General features: G+C 41.9%; 1 protein-coding gene across 1 annotated transcript in view; it reads right to left on the bottom strand.

Moving 5' to 3' along the window:
- The window catches only part of LOC133021413 (ephrin type-A receptor 6-like), a 140,626-nt gene that overhangs the window by 10,119 nt on the left and 107,613 nt on the right, over nt 1-22,894 (bottom strand). Inside the window, exons 5-9 of the mRNA XM_061088252.1 lie at nt 17,030-17,154; nt 15,762-15,924; nt 13,135-13,243; nt 2,861-2,931; nt 484-609 (exon numbers count right to left, since the gene is read on the bottom strand). Coding sequence (XP_060944235.1) covers nt 484-609; nt 2,861-2,931; nt 13,135-13,243; nt 15,762-15,924; nt 17,030-17,154 — 594 coding nt within the window. The remainder of the gene's footprint in view (nt 1-483; nt 610-2,860; nt 2,932-13,134; nt 13,244-15,761; nt 15,925-17,029; nt 17,155-22,894) is intronic.

Genomic DNA, 22,894 nt, shown 5'->3' with positions numbered 1-22,894 from the left:
GGACACACACACACACACACAATTAGACTGTCACTCCACACCATCACAATGTGGCAGCACATTTAGCCACCTGGGGGCAGTGTTGCAGTACTCATCCCCAATCCAGCACTGTTGTTCCTGATTGGTTCATAAGATTCTCTCTTTCACCTTCTAAAAGAAGCTCTGAATCTATTCTTGCACTTTCTTTTGTTCTCTCAAGCTGTTATAGCTTTAATATTCCTGCAGTCTGTGCACAGAAGATGACAGTGAGACTGAGGGAAATGGGGAAAAGGGAGTCTTGAGTGGGTACAATGGAGCAGAGGGGGTTCGCTGCAATTACATGTGTGTAATGAAAATAGATCTCTTCTGGCACATTTAAAGTTGTTGTTTTTCTCTAACCAACATAACTGATCCCCTTCCGCCCTCAGGCGAGCGGCATGAATCTGTGAGGCACATGGAAGAGAAAGTAAGTGTGTGTGTGTGTGTGTGTGTGTGTATATATACCGGCTCCGATCACCCTCTCGATGCGGATCCTGCACGGGTCGATCTCCTTGGTGAACTCATGGACGGCCTGGGTGGGGTCCTCGTATGTATCAGGGTCTATATAGGTCTTTAATCCTGGCACAGGGACTGGGGATAAAGAAAGAGAGGCCATGGGTGAGAGCGTGTTGTTTCATTTATATAAACCATAAGCAGAATAAAAGGGAAAATCAGCTCAGATGACCATTTTTGAAGGTCTCATAATTTTGGAAATTAAAGTTAAAACCATGTATGAAACTCTTTAGTGCTACTTCTAATAAACTGCTACATTTTACTACTACTACTCTTGTAATACAATAGAAAAGAACCAGTGAAACTCCATGTTATTGCTCAAGAGACCACATCCATAGTTTTAACCACAGCCAAGTCAATAGTATATAACATTTTAACATATTCAAGACTTGTTAGGTCCTGAAATTCAGAGTTTTTGAGACCCTGGGACACTCAGATAATGCTAAACCAGCAGCTCTTGCACCTGAGGATGCAATCCTGCATTTACCTCCGGGAATGTGGAACACTGACACACATGAGGGCATGAACAGCCAGTTTCCATAGTTTTCACTTATACACTATATGATTAATAGTGTTGAATAACATCTTGTGTAAAATAAAATAAAATGAAGGTATTAGGAATAAGATGGGTGGCGTCAGTAAAAGGCTACTTAAGCTCATCTAATAGGTCTGTGGGGAAATATCAAACCTAAAATCAGCTCCACTAAAAATCCCTACTGCCAATAAATATTAGTGAAAAAAAACAACACAAAAAGTGCTTTCTGTTGTTCGTATTATTTACAGCCAAACGACAGTTAAATGGGTTTGTTCCACTTTTTCTCAACAGTGTGTCACAGGGCATCACATAAAAACAGTGATTTGATCACGAGATCCGAGACAAATGGTTAAGACGTGTAGAGACACATTTCACCACCGCTATTGATTATGAGCTGGGAGTCAATTAGACAAGTTAGCCCGTCGGAAGTTCAATATCTTCAGTGGAGTTGACCTGAATGTCTCTCTGAGAATCAGTCACGCTCCGGAACAGAAACACCAGCAGCTTGTTCGCTCTCTGTCTACTGTTTAGCCAAGCAGGGTTTAGATCCTCAATAATGCTGAAGTGTCCATGAGCAAGTCAGTGAAAAGGGGGAAGAGACGCTGGGGAGGTATTACATAAAAGCTGTGTTGTTTCTCCTTAAGGGATTAGTATAGTTTCACAAACTTAGAACAACAATAAGTTTCACTCTCTGATGCTTGAACCAGCAGCAGTAGAACCCAGAGGAGCCTGTTTCCCTCTCAGAGCATCTGCTCAACACTCAGCGCTGAGTCCAGAGACAGGACACAGGGGACAAACCGTTACTTTTTAAACAAGAGGTGTGTCTTTCTGTATTTTAAATCCCAGGGAGCTGTGTGGCAGCTAGTTAGCTACTTTCAAAACCTAATTTGATATTGTCTATTACCTTTGCCCTGTCTATTCCTCATCTTTCTCTGTCCTCTGCCTCTACTCGCTCGACCCGACCCTGATTTCTCTAACCTCTCCGTTTCTCCTCTTGCAATTTTCACCTCATTGTTCAGTTTTCCGTGCTCTTTGTTATTTTCTTTCACCTTAGAGCTACGATTTAAATCAGTGTTTTTTTTTACACCAGGGATGAAAGAATTGGCATTAAAAGACAAAAGACAGAAAATAGAGATAGACAATTATAATAGCCCAGTAGCACAGATCAGACAACCAAATAAATGAATAAATAAATGAATAATTTCATCTGGGTTTAATGCCTCCACCGAGAGGCCGAGAAATTTTGTCAAAACTCCCTTTTTAATAACATTATTGATAGAGCACTTTTCACATAAACTACTAAGTGCTACACGAGAAACAAATGGTTAAACTACAGAGTAGGTACATGACGGCTTTTGGTTTGCGGAACATTATGATGTCAAAGGGAAGTTGACGTTTGACACTTTGGATATAAAATGCCCAAATAAATAAATAGTGCATTGACTCTTGAGTTATGGCCAAAAACATAATTTGTGAGCACAGAGTGATCTTGACCTTTGACCAGTGATGTATAATCAATTTATCTTCCAAGTTGAAGTGAATGCCAAATTTGAAGAATTTCCTCAAGTCATTATCACGTTCATGAGAGCGAGACAGATGGAGAGATAATCGAAAACCATAACATAAAAGAGAATAGATAAAAACCAAACAGTGTTAGAGTTAAGGAGGGAAAGACAAATTAATGAAAATGGTGGTATAAAGAATTCTTGTTGATTCTTCAAATGTCTTCATCCCTGAAACTATCATTCAAATACTGTTGAGGAAAAAGGAGAGACAAGGACTAATGTGACTCACCTTGTCCATTCTGATAGCTGGTCCTCCTCTTCTCCTCCGAGGTCATCTTGGCCTTAAAGTACCACTGGCACCTGGAAAACAGGTTGGATGACATATGAGTCAAAGGGATCGTCCTCAAATGTGTTTTTGTGGCATATACTGCAAAAGAAGTCTGTAAATAACGTTTCTACAAGGAAATGATACAGGCCCCAGTGTGTGTGTGTGTGTGTGTGTAATTGTGGGTGTTTGTGTTTGTGTGTTTACACGTAGGAGTTCAAAATAAAAGATTCTTTGGGAACTTAGAGAAACTTCAACGTTTCTTTTCACGCTTAAGCACGAGCACCTATGTTAGCAGTTCATACGTGGTATTATCGCAACCTCGCACTGAGTACTAGCTAAGATTTGAAATTTGAATAGTGGCACCTACAGTTTGATTCCATGAAGTTTTGTATGACAGTTCTTAAAAGGTTCACATGTTCCACAGGCGATAGTTAGAACAATACAACAAAGAAGGTGGCAGAAAAAGAGAGATCCGACATGGAGCAGATAGTGTGTGAGGAGAAAGAGAAAGAGGTAGAGTTATATCTCAGTGGCTAATGAGTCTCTTAAAAGTTACGATCCATGACATCTAACCATATAAGCAGTTCATGAAAGCTTTAACACTGAGCACCGAGCAGAATCAAACACCACAGGCAAGACTACAGCTTACAGCATCAACAATAAGGAAAGAAATAAACTATATAATAAGGTTTACTGATCAAGGGAGCATATGAGGAACGGACTACACTTCCAATATCGAGCATTTTGATCAATAGGGCGAACACCTTACAAGAAGTAGAAATAAGAAAGACATGATGGGGGGGGGGGGGGGGGTTCATATGTTTCTAACGCGCGATAAAATAAAAAAATAATATAAATATCTCCGAGGTGTCATACACGTAGAAAACACAGATGTCAAAAGAGCTTGTGGTGATAAGATGTTGATGTGTTGTAAACAAAAACACAGAATTACTAGATTAAATCCTGTCTCCGCCTGCTGCACCTCAACTGACTCCCCCGGGGGATCTGATGCTGTTGTGAACACAAATGAAAAGAGAATCTTCTGCTGCTTTGTTCATGTGTGAAAGGAAAACTCTAGAGATAGTCCGGACCAAATTCTCTGCAGATCCTCTGGAGGTCATGTCGGAAAACCGGCTTACATGACTTATACAAAACCCATGTGAGCCATAAACTTTATGTTAAATTGAACAACATATCTCCACCTCCTCCCTATCTGTCTCAGATATGAAACTAAAAGCTCCTGGAACACAGATCTGCATTAAAAGGTGAAAAGCGAACATTATTTCCCTCTTGTACACAGTATGTAAATGAGACACCTTTAATGTAATATTGAAGCAGTAATAAAAAACAGCAGTGTGTTAATCCAATAGCTTGAAGTCATTTTGATTAGAGTGAGATGTCTGAAATTCACAGAACTCACATACCACTTTCATGATGATCCTGTAAACAGGTTCATCAGCAGACTATTCAGTTTCAAACTATTAAAAGAATCAAGCAAATACAGGAATTGCGGAGATTAAGTTATCGTTTAGATCCGTGAAGGCCAAGGTCACGGCGACACCAGAACATAATTACAAATGTTAAGGCACAAAAAGAAAAAAGAAAACACAAGATTGGAAACTATTTAATTCTCTCAGATTTCTCTAAAGGTTCATCACAGTGACAAAAAGACTAATATGAGGTTATAACTCAATCAGCTTCCATTGTGATTGTCTCTAAAAACTCCGCCGCATCCCGCATGTATTTCAGTGGTCCATTCTCAATGGCTCCAAACCTCACAGCATCTGGAAATTAATTAAATAAATACCAACAATTTGCATGATCACGTATTAGTTATGGTTAGAGGCAGAGTGTATTTTTATTTCAAATAGTTTTGCTGGAATCGCCCATTAAGTCAAACATCTGGCCTAATGTTCAGATAATGTCCTTCTGTCATTCAGACATGGTTCATCATTATCTCCATGTTTGGCAGTGGCTCATTTTAAACCATACACTCTAAATAAAGATGGACGACACGTCTCCACTTTCTCCCACTGTCCAGAAATCAAGCCACATTAGCCTGGATAGGAACACTGACATCATGTGCTGATGGTCAACCAATCACAAGACGGTCTCAGCTGTCAATCATGACCTTTCACCCTATCTTTATAGCATCAAATGTAATTAAAACCAAACATGAACATTTAACAAACCTCAGTGTGATATTTGACGTGTATTTTGATTGTTTAGTTTGGTCCGTGTCCCATCCACTAACATGGAGGTGGCAGTGTTTATTACCTATACTTTATGGACGATCAAGACCCTTTTGCTTTACTTTTGGGGAGCTGTCATGTCGTCCATCTTTTAATATGATTCAAACACAGAGGGGAAGTTTAAAAAAAAGAATCCTGCAACGCTCAAAGAGTATTTGTAGCCTAGTGCCCGAGGGGGCGGAGGTGTCGCTGCAAGAGAGGAGCCGCGAGACGGAGAATAATGAAGATGAAAAACAGGTGCTCGGAGTTCTGGTACATAGGAGGAATCACTGGTGAATTCAAAAACGCATCTTTTCGTAATTAAATACCCTATTTATGATGGATAACTCCCACATCTCCCTGATGGACCCCCCTAATACATTCAGCCAATATTAAATCATTTATTAGATCGAGTGGAGAATATCCTGCTGCTGTTAAAAATGACAAAACTTCAGGTTGTGCATTTTGTAGTGAGTTCGTAAACACGCCTTTTTTTGTTTCCTCAACAACTTTAAAGTAGCTCATTTACACAAGCGACAATGACAATCAAGTGAGAAATCAGTGCTCTTCAAATAACCATGGTTTTAATAGCCAAACATCACAGTGTTTAATTCCCTCCGCCGAGGAGAGTTAGTAAGTTAGTTTGTCTGTTAGTTAGCAGGGTTACGCAAGAACTACTCTCGAGATCACCATGAAACTTGGTGGAAGGATGTGGTGTGGTTCCGGATCAGAGGGAGGACTCAGGGATTCTTTTCTAATTCTTTCTCTTTGTGATTTCTCAGAGAATAATTCATGATGAAAAAAATCTGGCATATTTTGGGGCTTGATATTCACGAGTGTATGCAATTTGCTCCGAACCTGCATCAAGTGAATTCAAATGTGGTCAGAAGGTGGCTGTTGGGCATCGGTGGAGGTCCGAACTCAACTGGGTTCCACTCTAGTTCAGAATAAAGCTGTGCTCAATGTGAAATGTTGGCTGCTACCCTGACAGCCGGCCGTCCTGACGTTTATGGGCGGGCAAAGCTTCCGTTTATTCCAACACGAGATGACACGTTAAACCTCCGACACATCTACATAATAAAGAGCATGTCTGGGAAAGTGAAGAGTGGCAGCGAGTAGAAGAGAAGAGCCCAGAGGCTTGACCCAAACCCCCAACTTGCCAGAGCAGAGACAGAAACAGAGATCTCTCGAAGTCACACTGTCACTTCAGAGGAAAATCCTCTCTTCACTGTCAATGCTCCGGACAAGCACGTCTCCCCCCCCCCCACGCCACTGTGGACTGGATGCGAGATACTGTCTCCCTCCTGGAGAGCTGAGGAACTGAGGAGCTGAGGAACTGAGGAGCTGAGGAGCTGAGGTCTCCGACTGTACTGTGGACAAGAGAGTATGGACATATATGTATTTAGTTTGGATCTGGGTTAGCATATCATATCTTAACTTTTTGTAAATATGGATTAAAAATTTTAATCATTATATGTCACTTTATCAATCAATCAATTGTTATTTGTATATAACTTTAATACAAGTGAGTGCAGTTCTTCATAATTGACATATGGGTAAAAAATAAGATAAAACTATAATTAAATGGAGACAATCAACCATGGAATAGATTTTAAAAGGTAAAACATTAATAAATAGAATTAAAAAAAGTCAAAAGAATTGGATACAAATAAAATGGAACAATAATATTAACAGACAGGTAAAAGATGCAATACAATAATTAGACCAAAGATTTGATCACTTCCTGCTGCTGTCAGGTAGTCAGGCAAACTTTTGTTTTAATCACCTCTCTGCCTTTTTCTCCAAAAATCAACAGGCTACAGGAGACATATTAATATTCTTTGAATCTGTCTTAATTTAGAATTAGGTGATGACATAGAGTAAATCCACAGAGACAGCGTAAAATCATAAAGTGCTTCCCAACAATGTCACTATTATAGTCCCTAATTCTATTTTTGCTTTTGTATATTATTTACTGTATCACTGAGTCTAAATGCCTGTTGTCCACCATTTCCAGAAAAAAAAAAAAAAAGCTTCTGCTAAACCCACAGCGAACGTCAAGTCGAGTACTCCTGGGAATTACACTCACAGACTACTTTGACAGGAACACCATACTAATACTGGGATGGGTCTCCCTTTGCTCTCAGAACACATCCGTGCTATGAGGCCCCCCGATCCACCACGTCCCAAAGGTGTTCTATTACCCTGTGACTGGGGAGGACACGGACGTATGCTCAACTCATTGTCATGTTCCTGAAACCAGTGGGAGACGACTTCTGCTGTGTGACACGGAACAGTGTCCTGCTGTTAGAAGACGGGTAGAGTGTGGCCGTAAGCCGTCACCAACGGTCTGGACTGTTGACACTTGGCAGGTTGGGGACATGGATTCAAGGTGATCTTGACATTTGCCCGCCTCTCAGTCCGTCCAATTTGAAAGTGTCAAATGATACTTGACGCTGTTCTGTGCTTTCCTGCAAAAAAAGCTAAGTGTTGTAACCATCTACAGCCAGGTATAGGCACTGTGCAGTTTTATAAATATTATTGTTAAACTCTAACTTACACTATACATACTTATGGAAAGCCGAAGCTTGTAATTTATATATAATCATACTTCAAGCCAATAGGAGCATTAAGCTGAAGATTCAATATCTTGGCGACTTGTCTTGTGTTCTTAGATATAACTTTATATTTATTGTAACTTTCAATGTTCAAAATGTGACTGAACATCTGCTTTATAACATAATAATGTGTCTGACTCTCCTATATCATACTTGTGGTGAGCTCCTTAGAATAACATTGACCCACTCTCACTGCATGAATGGGGAACATGTTGGCTCGAGCACACATCACACAGCCACAGAGCCACATTATCATTCATCGGGGGAACTTGCCGCGGCTCTTCTTCTGTGAATCTGTGATCGTCTCAGTGTTGTCTGTCTTTTCATAAAACCCCAGACTGACTCATGATGTTGAGATCAGTGCTCAATGGGGGCCTCGCCATCTGCTGTAGTTATTCTTTATGACTCTGGGTGTGCGTTCGTGCTTGTTGTCGTGCTGCAGAATGAATATTGGAACCAATAAGACACCTGTGGTGGTTGTGCTGCACGATGGACACGACTCTAAAGAGCCCAAAACCGCCGAGTCAGGATGTGTGAGCTCATCACCAGCAGGAGCAGCACCTTTTACATTACACACAAAAAACTGATAGAAAGTATTGTTTATCCTGATAAACTGTCTAAATGATGAGATGATACAGGCTACCATCGGATAAGTTGGGACAGAGAAGTGTGTCTGTAAACGGTTTCTTTGCATGAGTGTGTGTTGGTGGCTGTGATCAACATGTGAGCTTCCTTCCTTTTTGAAGACTTAACACCGCCCAGGTTGCCAGATTAAAGCAGGTGTCAGAGGGCTACGAGCCGCAGGTTGCCAGATCGGGCCTCGGCTAAAGGCAAAGTCTGCGGGATCCCCCGGACGCTGACAGACAGAGCAGATAACATGGCGAGCGACACTGGCAGGAGAGGACGTGACAGGGGGGTTTAGAAAGCTACTGTTGACCTCCGCTGATGGGGTCAAGCTGTTCATTAAAGAAATGGTGGCATGTGCCTTTATCAGCCTTTTCCAGTCCCATCCTCTGATCCCCTTTATCCGCCGATCCTTCTGTCTCGCTGGCTTTCATGTCGAAAAGAGGCTGAGTGTACACACACACACACACACACACACACACACACACACACACACACACACACACACACACACACAACCACACACAGGCAGTGATCACACACAGAGACCTTGGCTTCTTCCGCTGCTCTCTGGGCTTTTGAGCATTGTTTCAGCGCATGTTCGCACACACACACAGACACACACAGACACACACACACACACACACACCTCAGGAAAACAACCTTGCCCACAGTGCTAATCAAAGCATCAGTGTAATTCAAACCACTCCTCTCTCGCCCTTACATCCTTCACAGTCACCTCACCGCGTCACACTGCAGAGGGTGCAGATGAGAGACGGGATTTAAGCATATATGCAGCGATAAAAAATGATAAAAAAAGAAAAGACCCGAAGTGTTAGACAGGCAATCCAAGGATAAACAGCACATACACACACACACACATGCACACGCACGTACGCACGCACACACACTCCAAAACTCTTAAACTATAGGTCGCATCCGAGCAATTGTGACAACTTTGCTCTCCTCGAAATTCCCCCGCTCTTTCAAATACAGCAGAGGCCAATGCAAACAGATGTAAATTTAGAAAAAAGCTTTCAGGGCAGCCAGGTGTTAAAGCTCCTTGTATGCCCGGTCCTCTTATGTTGTACCACCTTACATCTGTGAGAGCGCTGTGACGAGGAGTTCCGATCTTTTTTTTCTTTTTTCCTGGCAACTCAAGTACTTTTGCACCTTTTTCAAAGTGAAGGACAGCGAGAGTCCCTCCTACACGGGGCAGAGGGATTGCAGATATGACAGGTGGTGATAAAGTCAAAAAACACTTCAACTCCTGCTTTGGCTGCTCTTAACTGGATTCAGTTTTTTTTTTAAAGGGGCCTAAAGGGCTTGATGCAGCTCTTAAGCTATCTTATAAATACATTAGGAGCAGAGTCCTCCTACACATCCTGAGATTACGTCATAACAATAAGAAAAATATACTCTAAATCCCTTTTAGCTTTCTGTTCAGCCGCCTTTGACATAATCACACCAGCAATATGGCCTTCAGCGGGAAGTGGTGCACCTCGTCTGATACAACACTGACCTCAGACCTGCCAAGTTCAACGTTCACTTGTGGACGTTCTATGGAAACAAGCACAGTGGATTTCTCCGGTGAACTTTAAGCTTCAGTTTACAAAGGATGCCAGAGGCTGCCTTCAGAAAAACTGAGGTTAAGGTTTATGAAAAAGCATATTCGTGCGCATTCAATCAGTGCATTATGCAACCAGCACCTTATGTGGTAGCATGATTTCAAACGGATTTTTATGATTCAAAGATGAATTTGAGTGGTTGTAGCTGCTATAGGAAACCAAGGGGAAAACAACTGAAAGAAAATCTTTGTTACAATCAAACTGCTTTTTATTACCAAGTAGTTTTAATCATGTTTTATTTTTACATTTATTTTTATTTTATGTACTTTTTAATCTTTATCGTGAAGCACCATGTGCTGCAATTCTTGTATGAAAGGTGTTATGCAAATAAAGTTTATATTATTATTATTATAAACACAGCAGGAGATCCTCCGCAGGATTCATCGCGAGTGAGAGAAAGTGTTGATGGAGTTTCTCACACACAACAGAAGCAAAAAAAAAAAAAAAAAAAAAAAAAAAAAATATATAAATGCAGAGCGAAGTACAGACAGAGATATCATGAGACATATTGTGGCGATGAGAGCCGATGCGACAGTTTGCCGCGCCACCCCTCCCCTCCCACCTGAATCCTCTGGAGGATTGGTTGCTGTTGTGAAAACATCTGAGCACAGAACCTGGCACTGGATAAAGTCTCTGTAAAAAGTCCGGACCCAATTCTCTGGAGTTCCTCCGGAGGACGTGTCTGAAAATGTTTTTGTTGGTATCCCGAGTCTAATGGCATCTGTTGTTGTGTGAGTGCCCTGGAGAAAATAATGAACAGCTACAGTCAGCCGAGGAATTAGAGGCTTAGGTGTATGCCACTGTGCTTTTGTAAAACATGAGCCCACATGTCCTCTGTGCAAACAGCTTATTATGGCCAATTGTTTCTTAATTCATTAAGTTAATCTTATAACTATTTATTGTTTTGTTTTCCTAAATTGTCTTCTGAGTGTGAATTTTATGTCTTTAATGTCTCATGGAAATTCTTAATTGCTTTGTGTCTTTCTGGTGCTCGCCTTGCTGATAACTATGTCCATATTTGGGGGGGATGAATGAGTCGACAAAACACAGACACACAGGAGACCTGTGCTTGCATCATTTATGAAATCGATAATAAACATTGATTTAATCCATGACCTTTCCTCAACCTCATTTGTATTATTGTAACGATGACCACCATGACAATCCCAGACCTTAAGTACTTATTTGAACCCGAACCACCATCACCATCTGATGACTAACCAGGTAATCTTTGAGCCTAAAACTAACCAAACCAACTAAAACTATACACACCATTAAATGTGGATTTATAGTATGATAGTCCGATGGAGTGCCAGATACAAACAGACAATTTTCACTGGAAAGACTTTATCTATTGGTTCAGCACAGGTGTAAAGATCATTTGCTGCAAATGGAACAAGCGAAAGAGATATTTTCCACCTTTCACAAGAAAGTGAAATGCTACTCACCTGTACAGCCTAAATCTCATTCTATATACAGTTGGAGTTGGTCTTGTTAACACAAAACAATAATTGCAGTTACATCTTGGGGGCATTCAGACTTTCTTAGACTTTTTGTCGTAAAGCACTGGTATAAATAATGAAATTAACCACCAGGACAGAGGCAGTGTTGTTATCAGGAACATTGTCATTCTGGCTGATTCTCTGGTGAAAGGTGGCTGAGCTCAGACTGAAATGAAGCCAGACTAAGCTTGCAAGAGTTTTACACCTCAGCTCTGTCCTTCTCTATAATCTGAAACATGCACACACGGCAAGATCTGAAAATAACAACACATCTCACACTACAGGATATTGTTAAGACTTTCAGGACTATCAGTTTGGGAGGGTTGAGACTTTATCTGCAAACTCTTCACATTATGATCTGGGCTGAACTTCGCCACAGACCAAGGTTCCACACCGGATTTGAAGCTTGATTGTCAGGAGGGGTGAGTCAGGGATAAATTGGCCCGAACACTCCTGTAGTCTGAACCCGGCTTAAGGTTAACACAACTCCTCAAACTGCTACGACTTAAGGCTCTTATATACTACTACGTGTCCGTTTCTCGGAGAGGTCTCAGCGGGAGGCAAAGAGTCTTTTTGATTTTTACTTCTCCGTCAGTCTACGTCCGGAAAAAATTCACCGCCAAACCCATAGGTGGCGCAACGGAAGACGAGCTCAGAGAAGCCTACCCCATTTGGGAAGAAGAAGTCCACGTGTCTCTGTTTACATGTTAGCTTGCGTTCCACACACTGAACCATGGCAACTAACAGAACTAAATAAAGTGTCACCCAGCGGGTCAAGATGCTGATGTAATCGTTTCTTAGCGCAGCGGTTCCCCGGTCTTGTTTCCGAACTGTGTTGCTGATTCCACAGCTTGAATCTGCTTGAGGCTACATGTAGCTAGAAGCTACACGGACCTAGCTCCCCCCAGCTTCCACACACAGTCAGCAGGGACTCCCGACACTAACTACTACTATCCAGTGTTTGCTTCTAACCTGACGGTATTATAGAAACAGTGTCATGATAGAAGTGGAATTAAAGTCGTGACGGCGGGTTCTTGCACTGTTACCACCGCAGTTAGCATGGTGGCTAGCCTAGCCCGCTAGCCTAGCCTGCTAGCGCCGTTTTGAAAGCTCGTTATAACCGTATGTGACCGTGCACACATGCCCTCAGTGCTCTAACGAGCCACCGTCAGCCGGACAACTCCGCTGGCTTAACACACACGTCACATTAATCGTAGAATCATAGTTGTGTTCGTGTTTGTTGCTACAAGTAAACAGTTTGAGGTCCGAAAATACGGAAATGACGTCATACGGAAATGATGTCGTTCGCGGACCAATCACAGCCAAGAGCGGTCCGTCGGGTCTCCAACATGAAGACGGATAGTTAGAAAAATCAGACGTGTACGAAAAGCTGTCCGAAGCACTCGGAGAGGGCGTTTCACGACGGATAGGGCGGTCTTATCTGTCCGTAATAGAAACAACGGAGAGGCATAAATTGGCCTTTAAAAAATTCATCTGCCGCAACAAAACTAAGAGAGTGGGTGAAATAGACATCAATCAAAACTGAACTGTCAGGAAGTTCACGGGTCAAACTCAAACCAAACCATGCTGCTGAATACTTGTGTTGCACAGGTTGGAAAAAAACTGTCTTACCTTCCAGTGATGAGGAGGAAGAGGGTGAGGATGACGAGGAGGGTAAATCCACCCACCGCTGCTGTGACGATGACCAACACCTGGCCTTGATCCGAGGCGATGTCTGATGCTGAATGGAGGCGGATCATGAGGGTGGCGTGAAAAGGGAGAAGAGTAAAAATTACATTAAGTGGGAGAACTTGAACGTCAGGAGCACGTAAGGATAATAAAAGCAGCGAGGGAAGAAAAGAGGGAAATGACATGGGAGGCAGGGAGCCCGAGAAGAAAGAGAACATTTTTAATTCAACAACTTAAATATTCCTCTCCGTCAGTGCACCATACAGACCATATAGGCTCTCTTGATGGAAAGAAGTTTGATCCTCTCTTTGTCATGCTAAAATCCCTCCGTCAGCTTCATACCACAGCGATTCATACGCCTGCTTCTGTTTAATTAATATTATTCATTCATGAAATTGTGATTTAGTCCATGATCATTTGGTTAAATTGGTCCCATTTGATATTCATGATTTTCCCTTTTCTGTGTCTCGTCACAAGGCTAACGAATCCCAGATAATTGAAAGATGATTGCCATTGCCAAATGTATTTCTATAATACTGTGCGCTTAATGAATATGAATTGAGGATTAGAGTGCGTGGTCGCCGGCCCAATGAGTGAGGCCTGCGTGCTTTTATACTGTACGGAACGTGGGGGTGTGTGAGTGGTAAGTCAGTACCCTATGTGCACGGGCGGTGTTAAAAGTGTGTGTGTGTGTGTGTGTGTGTGTGTGTGTGTGTGTGTGTGTGTGTGTGTGTGTGTGTGTGTGTTGGTAGATAAAGGTAATTACAGATCACTCAGCAGGAGGGTGAGTGAAAGTGGCGGTGACCAGATTACACAAGACATTTCTCCAAGCCATCAAGTTCACACACTCACACAGATCACTAATGAAGCAGATGTGTTGGATTGAAGCTGTTGTAATGTGGTGAGCGCGTGTGTTGGTGTCTGTGTGTGTGTGTGTGTGTGTGTGTGTGTGTGTGTGTGTGTGTGTGTGTGTGTGTGTGTGTGTGTGTGTGTGTGTGTGTGTGTGTGGGGACAGAGATAGCACGGTGACAGAGGACAGAATGAAGAATGCAGAGTGAGGGATGAGGAAGTGACAGACTGACGGATGGATGGAACGCGTGAGACTGACTGACTGACAGGTGGCCGGACAGACTGACGGAGCGGGAGCGAGCGACAGGGGCCAAATCAGCTTTCTCTCTCTCAGATAAAAGGGCCGGGCCGGTACAAAGGCTTGGCCGAGCACTGTCTGATCCGCGGATAAAGCAAAGCTCTGCAGCTTTGGAAGGGAGAGGGCCACTGTGAAGCCAAAAAATCTCCCCTCAACAATACCTGACCTGACATAAAAGGGCAGCTGGACCTTTGTATTTTATGACTACACTTGCAATAAAGCTACTACTCACACACACACGAAAAAAACATAAAGGCTGTATAGTCACACTCGCCTTTTGATTGTTTTATATATTTTCCTTTCAGGGGTTCAGGGTTTGTTTATGGAAGCCATATACAATTCACTTTAGAGATTCATCCTGGCCAAAGATGAGTTAAAACAGACATGTTCTGACCATTAGCAGGTTGGTAATTATGATTTGAGGATTTTCCAGTATAGGTTTACATGCTTAAATAATGAAAATATCCATTATTTGTCTCATACTGTACATTACTGCCATTTCAGGCCCCCATGGAGAGGGACTCCCATTGATGAAGACACATTTGTACCTTCAGATATCTCTTTCAAACACAGAAAAGATATGACACTCAAACAAAAGGGAAAAAAGCCCAACAAGTGTAATAGGGGAACATTTTCAATAGTTTGATCAAAAATGTACAAGTGTTTGTACAATTTAGGCAGATTTAGGCTGATTAGCTGTCAAATATGAAGTCCTGGCTGAGAAAGCTTTGTGCTGCTTTACTGTGATATACTGTATATAATCAGTGTAAGTGAAATGCTGGGGTAGTCCACAGTAAAAGTCTGCCAGGTCCCAGATTCCCTTATTATACAGTAAATACAGGTTGAAGCCACGTTTCTCTGCAGTGTAAGAACAACACATGGTGCAAAATGTAAAATCACATGGGCTGGAAAAGATTCAGCAATAATGTACTGTATGTTGTACGGGTGAAGACTAATGTGCTTCCCACCTCCACATTTCCTGTACATGTTATAGAGCAGTTGAGTACCACACTATTCACTTTAAATTGAAAGTAGAGAGGTGTGATGTGTTAGCGTTTGTGATTTTAAGGCTGCACATGCTCATTTCCCTTCGTAGACACATTTTCCAGTCGCTATAGTCGGAATCCTATTTGTGCCTGCTGCTGTATGGGGTTTCATATTCAGGTTAGTTATTTGCTGTTGTGCCTGCCTCTGATACAAACTGCCCTGGTGCTGCTCCGGGCGATCTAAACTTCATCTGACCCTGAGTTGCTACTTGCAGCGATAGCATCTTCCCCCTGTGACTTACTATCTAAAAAGATGAGGAAAGACACGTGCAAAACAGTAAACGTGCATGTTAATATCGTGTTTCCCTCTGAAAACATGCCATCAGCAGAAGGACAAACACAGGGACACAAAGGCTGGAGGTTACTCTGGTACTCACAGTCTCCTGTGGATTCACATTCGTATTTCGGTGAGTAGGAGCTGTATCCAGCCGGCGTGCGGGTGCGTACGCTGAACACGTACCAAGTCGCTGGTTTCAAACCTGAGATGATCACACTGGGAGCCTTGGTTCGTGTAGACGAGTAGCTCAGCTGCTCGTGTTCCTGTGGGGGGAGCCAGGAATATGAGCCATTATAATTCAGAAGCGCTGTTGACCAGAAATTACCTCCTCAGGGACGACAACATCTAACTATGTGACAAGTGCAACCGCTTCTTTTCCCCCATTTGCACTCACAAAAATTTGTTTCATTTCACAACGGCAGCTGCAGATTGCACATATGATAATTAGTAGTCACATCCAGCCACAATGTACGAGAGAGACCTAGATTTTACTTTATCATTTTAGTAAGACTTTTTTTATATGCTGGAAAAAACGTTTTATTGAGCAACAGTTGATTGTAGTTATCGTGCATAGAGAACAGTTTCTGCAGAGAGAGTGTAAACATGACTTGTCTTCTCAGTCTAAAAACATTATTATTGTCTGTGATGGGAAGCACATTTAAAGTGCTTTATAATTATGAAACGGTTACTATGGTCTGTGTTGGTACTTGGGGACTCTGGGAAGTGGTCGGCTATTATTGAAGACCAGCTGCAAATCCACCATTTATTAAACTCCAAACAATAATACCACATTTGAGTTTCGGATCAGTGCTGACACCGTGTATTTATCTACTAATAAAGCTGTCAATAAAAAATGAAGAACTGTCATATTATTAATTGAAGACCTCTACAACGCTGTCCTCAATTTGGCAGCAGTTACATCTTCATTGATACTGAGGTCAAAAGCACAAGCTTACTTAATTACTTACTTTACTTTATTTTGAAAACATAGTGAATATGACAGCACAGTGGGACCCTGTAGAAAGTTTTATGACTATTTAATCTGGGATATTATGAATGAAGCACATTTAATCTGCTAAATAATACGATTCTTCTTTATTTCAGTCATAATATAATATAAAAATAATAATGATTTTAATACGGCTCACACATCAACTGTTTTAAACTGCGAAGGACCTTTCAGTGGCAATGCTTATGAATAGAGTCAAATGTTTGGGAACTCTCTACGTCATAAAGGATTTCACATACCTGCATGAATATTGTTTTTTTAAATTTGGGTTAAATTGTTTGCTAAAACTATCGTTTCAGCTCGATTTTGGGTCAGATTGGGTCTAAACCTTTGTACTGTCTGCAGGGGGGTCACTGTACCTTTTCATAATATTTGATCTCGTAGTCCAGGATGGGAAGGGCCGTCTGCTCCGGTTGCTGCCAGGAGAGAGCGATGCTGTTCGGAGAGGCCCAGTCCTTCTTCAGTGCCCCGAACACAGTGGGACCTGGTTTGAAAACACAACATGCAAAGGTCAGCTTCAGGGTCTGGAGTCAACCACATGAATCAGTTGTTCCAGCCAACTTAAGTGAGTGGTAGGCTACAATAAAAATGTGACGTTTCATGTTGACATTAGATGGAGAAGAATCAACTTTCCAACAGACTTTATTTGAAGATATAACTATAAGAACAACTGACTTCTTCATGGTGCTACTGTGTGTTTTAGGATTCTTAAAGGACCAGTGTGTTCGATTGATCTATTAGCAGAAAGGCCACTGCAGGTTCTCTGACTCACTTGGAATGCAAAAGGATAAGTAAGAAGAGGGAATTCAGTTCATTGCAATCTGCATCCTCCCCACTAGATGCCTCTAAATCCTACACAGTGGATGTTTAAGTCTATAAATGGAATACAATGTATACAAATGTGTTTGATACTTGATGGCTTTTCTCAATAGCTGCTCAAACATGGGAGGTGTGTTTCTGATGACCCTGGAAGATGCAGTGTCTATGAAACAAGCATAAGAAAAATGACTGAGGGTTGAGAAGTTAAAGACCATTTCTCTTGAGATCTGTACTGGTCCCATCGTAAATTAATAACTCATCACAGTCAACATTAACTGCTAAACTTCAGCAAGATTACTTCAATAGTTGAAAATGCTGATGTTAGTATTTAGTTGCTGTTCAACCTGAGCTGCTGGTTGACAGTTGAGTCTGGGTCTTGTTGATCTGGTGAGAACCAGCTGACCCAGAGTATGTGGACTGAATACAACTTTATACAACCAATATAGACAGAGTGAAAGTCAGTACACACACAAACACAAACACACACGCACACTCACACACACACACCTACCCACCATGTCAGCAATAATTATCCAACACCCATGCTCACACTCAATCACAGTGAAAAGCATTCACACAGCCCCCCCATAGGACCCTCTAGTTTTAATTGAAAAGAAGTTGAGGGAGCTATCTTTTCTTGGACTGAGTTGCATTAGATTTGCTTTGTGAATTTCTGCCGGGTAAATAATTGCACCGGGTTCTCAGGAGATGTCAGCACATGAAACTGCCATGAGAGTCATTATTATATATTATATCATCTAATGTTACAGAGCTGACTCATTATGTGGCTGTAAAATGTAGGCCTGCTTTTCTCATGTGCATTCGGTTTGACACAATGGCACTGACTAGTTTATTCCTCGGTAGAAGCCCGGGGAAGCTGTTTTCAGTTCTCACTTTGGCTGAGGCTGAGAATTATAGGGCCAGAGGCTTTCTGAGCCGGGGGAAGATGAGGGATCAGATAAGGGGGCTTAGGGTTTGTGAGTGAGGGGGAGTCGGGCTAGGGGTCAGCTGTTGGATGAGATGAAAGTGCAGGCGGTATGGGGTTTGAGCTTATTAGTCAGGTGCTGAGAGACCTGCTGCTACTAATCTAATAGAAGGAGCTGAAAGTGAACATCTCCGGTCCCTTCATCCCACTGGTGTGTGTTTGTTATGCTCACCACCACCACCCCCACCAACTCTCTGTTTTCTGACAATTCAGTCTGCTTCTGTTGTTGGCTTTACCTGTTTGTGTCCTCATGCACATTGTAAAGTTTTCACGTGTCCTAAAAGTCTCTTAAGCACAACTCCAAATTTGCTTCTTAAGTATATTATAGAGCAGGAAATCCTATGGGTTGTAAAGCTTGGTTGAAGAGGGGGGATGGAGGGGGCCTTGGACTCTTATCCCGCACCCACGTGTCAATTCTGTGTTACATTAACACACATAACATAACAGTATATTGCATATTGCACATCCCCATTTCTCTCCTGCTTTGCATTTTACTTTTTATTTAACTTTTTATATCTTGTATATATCTGTTTTGCATTTTACTCTTTATTTCACTTTTATGTCTTTTATATATATTTGTTTTATATGCAGTTATTTCTTTCTTATGTGAAGTACTTATTGTGTTTTTATGCTTTATGTTAAATGTATGCACCTTTTATCAAAGAGAATTCCAGGTAGGTTTAAACCTACTTGGCAATAAATCCTTACTGATTCTGAGAGAAAAGAGAAAAAAATACGCACTTTTGCAGGTTGAGTCTTCATTCTGTTTAGGACAATTGTTCTCCAACTACCTGTCACTTAAACTATAAAGAGGGCACACAGTTGAGTACGCCAGAAAAAATAAATTGGGTCGTTGTATCAAAAAGGATAGAAATTAAATTCAAGAGTTTTAGGGGCACCACTTTTCGAGAATAAAGTCCTAATTTCAAGAGAATAAAGACGGAAGGATTAGTGTCATTTTGTCTGGAAATATCAGAATATGAACCTGTTGACCACACAGACTTGGAGGAAATCTTTGATTGAGACCATTATTGCATCTGAATGATATTTAAAGTTTTGTAGTTTTTCAAGAACCAATGAGATTGGTTCAAGAATTTGGATCCAGAGGAAGTGGAACTACAGAAAGCATGAGTTCACCTTTCTTAGATTTGTTTTCTCAAAATATTATGACCTTCTGACCCTCATTTAATATCAACTACATTCTCATATTATGACTTAATTCTTGTTATATTATGACATTATTCACATTGTTTTCATCTTCCTTAAGGCCTAAATACGACGTTGTAGCTTTTTGGGTCATATTGTGTGTTGTCTGGGGTAAACTGGGCAGCGTCTAATATACAATCACCTTTACATGATAAAATGTATTTCAATGCTTGGCTTCGCCTTAATAACCCACACCTTAATAGCCATTTAAAATTGGGTAGGTTGACTGAAATGTTAACGAAAACCAGACCAACGTAATATCATGCGTGAGTGAAAACAGTTAATAATACAAGCATAATCATCAAGCTCAAAGGGCATGGTGTGTTTGTGTGTGTGTGTGTGCGTGCATACGTTGAGGTTTATGTGAGTGCATGTTTGTGTTATAATAAAAATAGAGTATGCAGCAGTTGTTGTAGAAAACACAGCCTCGGTTTTTCAGAAAAACCACAAGCCAATGCTACTGACATTTATTTTACTACTTATTAGGTGCTATTCATATATATATATATATAAAACCTCATATGACCATATTACTCAGACTGTGCTCGTGTCCTCTGCTCCTTCTGTCCTCAGTGAAAGAGAAAATTCCTCTCAGGGGGATTTTATCTGATTTGCCTCTAATGAAGCACTCTGTCAGAGCTCTGAGGTTCCTCCTGCGCTGCTTGTGGCAGCTTGGTTCAACAGCGGAGGTAGAGAGCGCAGGTCTGTGGCTCGAGTCATGCGGCGAAAGGCATCTAGCTAAGACACAGCAAGATGGTTGGCATCTGCAGTTAGCATATTGACCCCTGATAGGCAGCAATAAACACAGGCTGAATAATATATCCCTCTGAGTCACGGATTCAAATCAGCCTCCCACTGCTCATGAGAGAAACAGACACGGAAAGGCAAGACGAGGAAAAAGACACATTTCGTTCCAAGAGCAATCGCACAAAAGCCACAATTATTCTAATGGTGCCATCAAATATAACAACATTCATTATATTCTCTTTACTGAGAGACAATTAAAAGAAGGTTCCTAGATCATTGATCAATCCACCTATCCATTATCTCTAGCGCTTATCCTTTGAGGGTCGCAGGGGGAGCTGGTGCCGATCTCGGCTGACCTTGGACGAGACGTGGGGGTTGAAAATATCTGTTCCCTCTCGCATCCACACCTATGGTCAATTTAAAGTCTCCAAGCAACTCCAATCTGCATTTCTTTGGACTGTGGTCGGAAGCTGAAGTACCTGAAGAAAACCCACGCCGACACGTGGAAAATATGCAACCCCCCCCCCCCCCCCCCCAAACCGTGATTCGATCCTTCTTGCTGTGGAGTGACAGTGCTAATCGCCACAGCATCATGGTGCCCATCAGATCATATCCGATAATTGCAATTTACAATCAAATTAATTTGACTTCCAGCTGGTTTCATTACTCTGATTGGGAATGTAACCCCATGCCATCTAGATGCAAGGTAACTAGAGCCCACTAATAGTTTATTAATCCTTAAAATCACTAAAGACTCGTGACAAAAAAGCACAGACATATGTTTGTCCTTTTGAAAGTTCGATTTGGGTTTGTACCAATAATATAACTCAGAGTCCAAACACACCAGACAATATGGTGAATCATGTCTTCTGTGTGCAGCATGGGCGCACGTTGTTTATTTTTTTCCCACGGCAGGAGTACGAAACACATCAGTGTCTCGGGTCACTGACAAGATACTTTTGAGGACGAAGGTACATATGGCCGCCATCTTTAATGATTCCATGTGTCTGTTATTAGAGCTGCAGCATGGAATCTGCCAGAGGAACCGACTCGGTTTCTCCGAGATGCGGGAGCATTGGAAAGCTATTAGAAACACCAGTCAATTACAATGCCCGATGGATGGATTTTCCAGTCAAGCGTGGTTAAGCTCAACATAAACTAATGGGGAGTCTTTAAATGAGCTTGACCTGCATATGATTTTAATTAGCTTTCCTGCCCTAAAGGCTTCCATTAACTGTTTAAAAAAGTCAATAGAGCCAGTATTGATGCTGTGTGAGGGCTTAAACGATGTCCTAACACTCCGCTGATTCACTGCTGATAGAGAGATAGAGTGAGGGAGAAACACAAACACACACACACACACACACACACACACACACACACACACACACACTCACACACATATAGGTGCTCTTGTTTACAACAGTCATACTGATACGTCTGTCTATTTACTAGGTGTGTTTGTCTTGAAGCCAGTGGAAATTGGTCCTTCAGCATTTAGTCGCAGACGCGCACATCAGCTACAAAAACATTCAAAAATTCAATTGAATCCTTGCCTGTATTCACTGCCTGACTTTGCCAAGTATGTGGCGTGCTTCAAAGGCACTTCAAAGTTGCTCGAGGGAAGCACGAGGAAATGAAAGAATGGATTGAAGTTGTCTCCAGCGTTACCCCACTGGGACTTTGAGTAATCCGGTGGAGCAATGTCACATTTATAGGATCAATAATGTCTGTGTGTGTGAACACGTGTGCGAATGTGGTTTTGTGTGAGTTGCTTCTACAACCCGCGACGCAGATCTGAAGTGACATAGGGTCTGCAAGGGGGACTATCATCATTAACCTTTATTAATGCTGGAGCTCCTTCCCATTACACTGCGAGTCATCTTCTCGGCATGAACACCACAGAGACGTTACTGAGGTCAAGTGTGATTAAAGAGAGTGGATGTGGAATCTGACTCAAATAACTGACTGGTCTGCACAAGTCAATCAAGCAAAATATAACTGAAATGAATTAGCACTGACCTCTGTTATCCACCTGCTGCACCATCCTCCCCAACTTTAAGGTTGGGGGGGGTGGGGATGGGGGCAGCAGTTAATCCCACACAGGTCACCAGTCTATCACAGAACTCTGGTAAAGTCACCGAGCTTCAATATGACTCATCACATCATGCAGCCACTTGATGAAGTAGTAGCTCCTATTTCTAAAAGGGTTGTTACAATGGGCTCTGTGAAACCAGGACCATCATGAACCTCTGTCTGACAGCAGACCTGCGTATGATGAGGGTTAACTCAGCTCGCCTTGGAGCCACTCAGATGAGACAGCTGTCACCAGCCTCTCACTGTCACAGCAGACACTCCAGTCTGCTGTGTCGTCTGAAACACGTCACTGATAAACCTGAGAATTACACCGAGCATTACATCCAACAATCAACTGGGAGAAGGTTTCAGTTAAACCCTCGTCTGTCTG

This window comes from Limanda limanda, chromosome 16 (assembly GCF_963576545.1).
Source record: "Limanda limanda chromosome 16, fLimLim1.1, whole genome shotgun sequence".
NCBI lineage: Eukaryota > Metazoa > Chordata > Actinopteri > Pleuronectiformes > Pleuronectidae > Limanda > Limanda limanda.
Note: the sequence above shows the minus strand (reverse complement) of the source record. Positions and strands in the feature narration are given on the sequence as shown.